Below are 9,006 nucleotides of genomic sequence, written 5' to 3' on the forward strand. Positions count from 1 at the left end.
AGACCCTGGCTCCTCCTCTGAAGGCTGAGGGGTGGGAGCCTGGGTAGGAGCCACCACTGAGGCTCTATGGGGAGGGGAGGTCAGGTCAGCCAGGAGGTCTCAGGCGCAGGGGCAGGGGAGCCTTCCCCGACCCGGACCAGCTCCTGCTTGCTGCCCCTGCTTCATGACCTTGCTCAACGCCCTTGTCTCTCAGCCTCAGTTTCCCCACCTTGGAGCCTCTACTGGCACCCACACTGTGGTTCTCCCCGAGGTCCCAGCCGCCTGGGGCCGACCTCAGCTCACTGCCAGGCTCGGGTCTTGGGCTCCCTGTTCTCAGTTCGAAGGGTTTGGGGGCGGGCCCAGGGGCAGGAAAAAGGGGCCCACCCCGGCGGGGGGCGAGGGATCCTCCGCAGGGAGAGAGGGGAGCCGGGGTAAGGGGAACAGGAGGCCCCAGCGGGCTTAGGGTGGCCCGCGGAGGGCAGGGGCGGGAGGGGGGGGGGCGGGAAGCGCGGAGGGGGCGGGCGGGCGGCGGGGGGGCGGGGAGGCGGGAGCGCAGCCAGCCCGGCACAGAGCGAGCGAGCGAGCGAGCCGGGAGGCGGTGCGAGCCCGAGCCGCGGGCTGGGGGACCGAGCGCGCCAGCGGGCCGGCGGGAGGCGAGCAGCGCGGAGCGCGCGGGGCCCCGAGGAGCGGGCGCGGCGGGCGCGGCGCACGGCGGCCCGAGCGCGGGGAGGCCCGAGCGGCGCCGCCCCCGCCACCCTGCGGGGCCCGGGCCGGCAGCCCGACGCGGGAGGGGGCGGCATGGACCGGCGGCCTGGGGCGCGGGGGCTCTAGGCCCCCGGACGGACGGGCGCCGCTCGCCTGGCCGCAGCTGCCGCCGCCGGGCCGCCCTCCACCGCTGCGCGTCCCGCCCGCTCCCGCCGCCCCCGGGGCCGCCGCCGGCCCATGAGCCCCGACCTCAAAGTTTGCGGCGGGCGGGCTGGCGCGGAGCCTCCAAGATGCCGTTCCACCCGGTGACGGCGGCGTTGATGTACCGGGGCATCTACACCGTGCCCAACCTGCTGTCGGAGCAGCGCCCCGTGGACATCCCCGAGGATGAGCTGGAGGGTGAGTACCCCGGGACCCCCGCCCGCTGGCCCTCCTACCTGTGCGCCCAGGTGGAGCGCGAGCTGGGGGCGCCGGGGGCGCGGGGGGCGCGGGGCGGGGCGCAGGTGCCTGCCGCCCGGTGGGCGCTCCGGCGAGCGGCGGCGCGTGGAGGCCGGGCCGGCGCGCACCCCGGGGCGCCGCGGGGAGGGTCGCCGAGGCGGAGGGGCGGCGCGGCCCCCCGCCTGCGCGGTCCCCGGCGCTGCGGAAACTTGCCGGGTCCCGCCGCAGGGTCACGGGCCCGCGCAGTCCGCGGCGACAGTGCGGCAACGCGACAGGTTGGGGTCGGGGTCCGAGCTGCGCCCCGGCGCCGGCTCGGGCGGAGCGCCCGCGTCCGGATCCCCTCCGCGGCGCCAGCCCGCGGCTCTGCGCTCGCATTGACATTCCGCTCGTGTCGCTCTCGCCATCCAATCTGCTCGGGCAGCCGGAGAAGGGGAGAGGGCGGCTGCCCTGCGGCGGGGCTGCCCCCGGCCCCTCCTGCGGCCTGAGCCTCTCCCGCCCGGCCCTGCGGGGGACCCTCGCCCAGGGCTCCCGGAAGGCGGCCGGGGAGGTGGTGGCGACAACAAGTGGCCAGATCCAGCGGCTTGGTCGTGATAACCAAGCCTGGGAAAGGAAAGGCAGGGAGGCAGGGACCCTCACTGCCCTCCCACCCACCACCCATCTGGGCGTGCATGGGGACACAGAGGGGGACCTCAGGCAGGGGTCTAGGTGAGATCGCGGGGGTCCCTGGATGGAGAATTCTGGGGAGCAGGGAGACCCCTGGCGCCTGGGAGCTCCTTCCCTCCTGGGCTGTGGGCAGGTGCTCAGGCTTCCACTCCCCACAGACCTCCTGGGGCCCCAGATGGAGTCGAATGGGGGGGCTCTGAGCTGATGGGAGTCTTGACCCCCTGGGATCTTCTTGTCTGTTGTTGCGGGAGGGGCGGAGGTCACCAAGAGGCTGGGCCTCTTTTTGGGTCTCTTGGGTCCAGGGGCCTCTGAGATCTGGGGTTCAGCAGGGCCTGGGGGAAGGTTGCTGCCGAGACACCAGCGCAGTCAGGGATGATGCGGGGAGCACAGGGGAAGGCATGGAGAGAGGTTCCCCTTATCCCCAAGCTCTGGAGGGGGCAGGTCTTGGTGTGTGTGTGGGGGTCAGACTGGCTTAAGGGGAAGATGGAGTGGGAGCACACAGCCCCCCTCCCCACAACTGCACCACAGGCTCTGAGCCACCTGCTCCTCACCAAGTCCCCCCAAAAGCTCCCCGAGGCCAGGAGAGCCTTGGAAACGGGGTTTGGTGTCTGATGCGGGCAGGACGGATGCATGGGTGCTGCTGCTGGGTCTCTGGTCTTGAACCCCAAACCCCTGCCCTGTCTGGGCCGAAGCCCAGGAATCGGAGCCTCATCCAGGGCCTGGAACCAGGAGGGGGGTATGATGAGGGGCGAGAGGGCAGGGGATGGGGCATATACCCTGTGTCTTCCCTAATGTCTCCTCCTGCCAGTGCCCCCTTCTATAGGCTCGCACCCCTTCCTTCCTGCTGGCCACCGAGGCAGGGGTTAACCTCGGCCCCCGCACCCCAGGCCAGCCAGCTCCCACCTCGTTCTCTCCCCTCGCTCCCTCCACCCCACCAGGACCCTGGCAGCCTGCTGTGGGCCTCACGAGGTCCCGCTTCTCGCCACCTCTCAGCCCTGAAATGAAGACCCCAAGGAAGCCTAGGGTGCAGGGGTGAGCGGGGCGCAGGGCTGGCAGCGCAGGGGCAAGGAGGCCGGGCCGCAGCCTCCCTTGGGCTGCCCGGCGGCGGCGGCGGCGGGCACACTGGCAGGAGCCCAGGAGCGTTAGTCACCAGCCACACCAAACGCCCTCCCTGCCTCTCCCTCGTCCTCTTCTCCTGGGCCCCGAGGAGCAGCGGGGCCTGGCACAGGGGGCATCTGAAGGGCAAGGCCCTCTCTGGTGTGGGCAGGCGGGGGTCTTGGAGCAGGCAGATGCCTGGGTGGCCCCAGCCCGTCTCCCGGCCCACAGCAGCTACCGATGAGAGCCAGGAGCCCTCCAGGACCAACCCCTTTCTCGGCTGCAGGCACCCCGAGAGTCCGCCTTCCAGGAGACCAAGTCTCTGCAGGCCCCAGTGATCCTTGAATGCCAGGGCTGCGTGGCCAGGGTGACCATTCCTAGCACAGACTCCCCCCTCCGCCCCCTCCGCCTCCCCAGGGCCCCATCAGTGCTTCTGCTCCCCAGGGCAGTCTGGGTAACACCCAGGCCCTTTCCTGGGAGGATGCCCACAGTGGGGGAGCCACATGTGCCGAGAAGAGGAGCCTGGCAGCTTGGGATGCAGTGCTGCAGACAGTACGTGCCTGGCGCAGGATCCAGGGGGCGGTTAGTCCGAGGGGGAGGAGGACCAGGGAGGGAGGCGGGGAGCTCAGGGTTAAGATGAGAGCTTCCAGCCGGGCAGCGCTGGGTCTGAGTCTCTGCACCCCTGTCTCATGCAGTGACCTCGGCAGTCGCTTGCCTCTCTTGCCTCCGTTTCTCCATCTGTAAAAGGGGTTTGGCATTGCCCCCCCCCCCCAGGGCTGCTGGTGACAGAGGATGTGACGGAAGTGCTCAGTGCGGGGGCCCCGTGGAGCCATGGGGGCGGGACAGACGCAGCAGTAGGGAAGGCCAAGGAGGGGGCCTGCAGGGGTGAGAGGCTGGAGTGTAGAGGGATGTAGGGGTGCAGGGTGTGCAGGGTGGGGAGGGGCTGGGTGGAAGGGGCCATGGGATGGATGGCAGTTGGCGGATAGACATGGCCCGGCAGAGCCAGCCTGGGACCTCCTGCCCCTCCCCCCCATAAGAGACTCCCAGATTCTTCCTGTACCTCCTCCCTCACATACACACACAGCAGAGCCCCCAGGCCTGCAAGAGCACTGAGCCTGCCCCCGCGGCAGCGACAGCCTTGAGCACCGGAGGGTGGGAATGGGGCAGCTCAAGCTGCAGTTCTGTCCTCTCTGGCTGGTGGAGGAGGAAGGAGACAGACAGACAGACAGGCAGCCGCCAGGGCAGGGCTCTGAGCCGGGTCCTTGGCCTGCTCAGTGGGACCGCGGAGCCTCCATTGAGAGTGGCCACAGGGGGACATTCGGAGAAGGGGGGTAGGGGAGCGCCATCCCGCTCCTTTCCTGCAAGCCCAGTGGCTGCCTCCGCGCGGGCCAGAGGCTCAGGGAGGCCACAGTGACGGGGCACAGGGCCAACGTCCCGGAGAGCCGCCGGGGACGACACTGCCCACCCCCGCAGCGACTGCGGGCACCCCCCCCCCTCTGGACCCCAAGTCCCTGACAGAGTGCTGGCATCCCCTGGGGCCTGTTAGGGACTCGGGCCCTGACAGCTGCACGGGCCATGGGCGGGGGTGGGGGGCGCTGGAGGCATTGGCGGGGGACGGTGTGGGCTTGGAAACGCAGAGGCCCTGCCAGCCCTTTCCCGGGCCAGGCGTCCGCGTGCCAAGACGGAGCACAGCAGGCTCCCTCCGGCCTCGTGGGCAGGAACGGAGCGCAGGGTCAGAGCGAGGCTTTCGGGGAACGCGCCGGCTGGGATGTGCCGATGGCGGCAGCAGCAGCAGCGACAGGGACGTGGCGACACCCACCCCACTCAGAGAGCCCCCAGCAGGCCCAGCCTCAGCGGTGGGGCAGGAGTCACCTTCCCACTTCACAGGTGAAGCACTTGAGGCTCAGAGAGGGATCGGCCTTGCATTCCGGCTGGTCCTTCAGCTGCCGAGGGGCAGAGCTGGACCTCAAGGCCAGGCCCCCCGGTCCCCGCACCGGCCAACGGGAAGGCCGCGTCGGTGTCCGGAGCTCACGCAGCCCTCCCTCTCCTCCCCGCTCTGCTGTCCGTGACGTTCTCATTTGCCGTGTCCTGTTCTGAGCCGCGCCCGGCCGGCCCTGCTTAAGCACTTACACCCTTCATGGTCATGTTTGGTCACCCCCCCCCCCCCGCCGCCCCACTGGACAGGTGAGCAAACACTGGCCAAGGCCACCCAGCCAGAATGTAGGAGAGCTGGGGTTTGGACCTGCGTCTGCGTGACTTAGAGCTGACTCTCGGGCTGAGAAGGTGGTCCCTGAACTGGGCCTCAGGAGTCAACTGGGGCTGGGGCAGGGCTCTGGGCATGGACAGAGGTACAGAGGCAAACCTCAGGTGCCAGCGGGGTGTGCCAGGGAGGGATGGCGGGAGGGACACATGGACGTGGAAGTGGCAGTCTTGGGATGTATCTGGTGATCTTAGGAGGCCAGTCTTATCTGAGAAATGGCTGTGGGGCCCGTTTGGCTACCGAGAGGTCTGTTGCCTGCCCCATACCCACAATTCCCCTGACCTCCACTGTCTCCCATCCAGCCCGGGGGCTTCCAGAAGGGGGTCAGGGCTGTGCCTGGCTACATGGCCAGCACCCTCCTCTTCCGGTAGAGACTCCCGGGCAACGGATGTCCCTCCGCAGTCTCCATAGTGTCAGGCCTCTGCTCACGTACCTCCGGGGATGGGGAGCTCACCACCCCTCCGTGGCTCAGGGAACCTCCAGGTGGGAGTCGGCTGAAGTTCCCCGAGTCCGGGGATCTCCCATCCCGGCTGCTCCCCTGCAGGCTGTCGGGCCCTGCTGGGATGGGTAAGGGAAAGGTTGCGGGTCAGAGCACCTGGGGGCAGCGCAGGTGCGGCTCGCTGCTTCTGTCTTGGCCTGCGTGCCAGCTGGTCTCACCTCCAGGCCTTGGGTGCAGACACCAGGGGGGAAGAACCTGACGAAGTTTGGGGCCTCGGTCCAAGCCGCCTTGCTGTGTAGCCTGGGACACACAGCTACCCTCTCTGGGCTGTCGTGGGATCAGCAGGATCAGGGAATGGACCCGAGGTGTAGGAGCCCACAGTCAAGTTTTTAGGGGCTCACAGACCCCTCAGGCCAGGCCCAGGCCAGCCTAACTTCTGCCCTCACCAGTGACCTCACACTGGCCCTAGACTGTCCACCTCGTCTTTCTGGGCCTCATCTTCCAGGTCTGCGGCATCAAGACATCAGTCAGTACCCCAAACATGTATGTATGTGCACACCACACACATGTGCACACCTGAGCTCGCTCTGTGTGCTGACGTCCTGCCCGGGAAAACAGCTTGAGCAAAGGCCCGGAGGCTGGCAGGTGAACGGAGTGAGGAGACGGGGGAGTTGGAGCAGAGGGTGTGAGTGAATTGAGATCCGCTCTCTCCCGAAGGCTGAGAACCAGGGAAGGACAGCAGGCAGACAGGCGGCGTTGGGAAAGGCTAGGACCCTCCACAGCTCCTGGATGCCCTCGGGAAAACCCTTGTCCTGACGTCGTTTGCACCCATTTCACTGTGGGCAAGCCTGAGGCCCACCCAAGGTCACTCCTTGGGGTGCTTTCCCAGGCTCCCAGCCGACTGCATTGCTCCCCACCCTGAGTCACCCAGGCCTCAGGCTGGTCTCTCTCTCTGTACAATGGAGTGAGGGGAGCGACCCCCGCATCTGAGCTGGCCTGCGCCTGCTGGGGCCCTTCCATCTGGCCTCCCTCTCCCCCAGACCTTGGGCTCCCAAGGCAGTCTGTGCTGAGCTGTTCGCCCCGCAAGGCGGCCTCACGTGGCTGCCATTAGCGTGTTAACGAACGGGCTGAGCTGAACTGAGCCGCTGAGCTAGGGGAGGACGTGCGCAATGGGGACAGGGAGCGTGGGGATGGATGGAAGGAGTGTGGGGTGCCTGGCTTCCTCCCCGCACAGTGGGACCCATGGTTCCTGCCACAGGGGGTCGCTGTGAGGACGCCTGGAGGGGCTGAGGGCCTGGCGCACTGACACTGAGACCCTGGGGCGGCCTCACGGGGGGCGGGGTAGGGGAAGGGGGGTGGCCGATGGCCTGGGCACCCCTCTGCTGCTCGCTGTGCCCTGAGCTCCAGCAGCGTGCCATGCGGACTCCTGGGCCCCCTGCCCGTCGTCTCTGCCCAGACCCGCAGGCTCTGGTGGCCTCGGTGCTGGGCTCAGGCTGCAGGTTTGGGGGTCCTCGTGGTCTGGGAAGCAGGGTGTCGGAACAGGAGTGAAGTCCCCACCTGCTCTGCTCCCCACAGAGATCCGAGAAGCCTTCAAAGTCTTTGACCGCGACGGCAATGGCTTCATCTCCAAGCAGGAGCTGGGCACGGCCATGCGCTCGCTGGGCTACATGCCCAATGAGGTGGAGCTGGAGGTCATCATCCAGCGGCTGGACATGGACGGTGAGCGCCGCCCCCCCCCCCCCCGCCTGTTTCCTCACCCTTCACCGGGGGCTGCGGCATGACCCAGGGGGACTCGCTCCCCCCACTAGCAGCCACCCCCAAACCCTTGGCTGCTGACAGCCAGAGTGAGGGCCGCGAGGTCAGAGACTCCACCCGTCTTGGTCTGTATTCTGAAAAAAAATTTAAGTCAGAAAAGTAGAAAGAAGTATTTTCTCAACAGCCCAGTTCTCACGATTCAAAGTAAGAAGTAATTTAGTTGTATTTGCCACCTGGCATTTTATTATGGAAAAACTCCTAAGGAGCAGTAATGCCCAGTCCCCTCCTTCGTCCCCGAGCCCCCACTTCGCTCCACGCAGAGAGCAGGTGGTGGCCTGGGCAGCTGTCCCCGTCCTGAGCTCCGTTTCCTGTCTGTGGGGGGGACGTCAGGCCCGGCCCCGCCCGGACAGCAGCAGGCCCTGGGAAGCCACGGAGGTTCTGAGTGAAGCGTGAGGCTGCCCACGTGCTCAGGGCCCACCTGCCCACTCCCCCTCCCCCTCCATGGAGCCTCACCATCAGCCCGGAGCCTGGCACGTTAGGTGCCCCTGAAACTGGCAAGGCTTGGAGGAGGGGACCTGCCCGAGGCTGGACAGGCGCAGGCTGACCCTGCTGATCAGCCCTGTGCCCACTCCAGGTGACGGCCAAGTAGACTTTGAGGAGTTTGTGACCCTCCTGGGACCCAAGCTCTCCACCATGGGGATCCCGGAGCGGTTCCACGGCACTGACTTCGACACCGTCTTCTGGAAGGTACGCCGCGACAGGTGGGAGCCAGGCCTGCGCACGCTGTGGAGCGGCCAGGGAGTGGTGGGGCCGCTGGGGAGAGGGGTGACACGTCAGTCTCCATCCACTGGGCTCCCTGGGGGAGGCTGGGAAAATGGAGGCGTGGCTCCCAGCCTTCTGGAATCGGGGGGCCCTCCTGGCCGGGGTGGCTGCAGGCGCTGGGTGGGGACTGGTGGCCGTGGCGGCCTGAGCATGCGTCTCCTCCCGAAGTGCGACATGCAGAAGCTGACTGTGGACGAGCTGAAGCGGCTGCTCTACGACACCTTCTGTGAGCACCTGTCCATGAAGGACATTGAGAACATCATCATGACGGAGGAGGAGAGCCACCTGGGCACGGCCGAGTGCCCCGTGGATGTGGAGAGTGAGTGACTGACACCTGGGACATCCCCCCCACCCCTGGCGCGCGCCGACTGCGTGAGCAGGGGAGGAACCGGGGGTGGGCAGAGGGGCCTGGGCCTCCGGGCCTGCCCCAGCCTGTGCCCCTGTGCACATGGGACCAGCCCATGGAGGCAATACAGGCGGCTCCTGATCACATCGCTCCGCTGTCCCCTTGTCTCTCTGGTGCTCCCGGCGGTGGCCACAGCCTGCTCCAACCAGCAGATACGCCAGACGTGCGTGCGCAAGAGTCTGATCTGCGCCTTCGCCATCGCCTTCATCATCAGCGTCATGCTCATCGCGGCCAACCAGGTGCTGCGCAGCGGCATGAAGTAGGCGCCGCGTGGACACCCCCCACACCCGCACCGCCTGCAGCCCTTCCCGCAGCCGCTCCCTGGCTTCCACCGCCTCGTGTCCTTCAGGGCCCGGATGTCCGGCAGCTCCACCCGCCCTTGCGTGGGCTGTGGAGGGCCTGGGGTGGCTCTGAGGACGGCCTCCCGCCCCGCCAGCATCCTGC

The 9,006-nt window shown here is 67.9% G+C and overlaps 1 protein-coding gene across 1 annotated transcript; it reads left to right on the top strand.

Moving 5' to 3' along the window:
• Positions 1-974: 974 nt before the first annotated feature.
• Positions 975-9,000, top strand: CABP7 (calcium binding protein 7; the record flags this gene model as incomplete). Its single annotated transcript, XM_079763080.1, has 5 exons — positions 975-1,083; positions 7,155-7,298; positions 7,969-8,081; positions 8,325-8,475; positions 8,698-9,000. The coding sequence occupies 5 exons, from the start codon at positions 975-977 to the stop codon at positions 8,823-8,825; spliced, it is 645 nt and encodes a 214-aa protein (XP_079619206.1). The 3' UTR covers positions 8,826-9,000.
• Positions 9,001-9,006: the final 6 nt, after the last annotated feature.

Source organism: Cnephaeus nilssonii (genome assembly GCF_951640355.1).
Source record: "Cnephaeus nilssonii genome assembly, chromosome: 22".
In the NCBI taxonomy this organism is placed as follows: Eukaryota; Metazoa; Chordata; class Mammalia; order Chiroptera; family Vespertilionidae; genus Cnephaeus; species Cnephaeus nilssonii.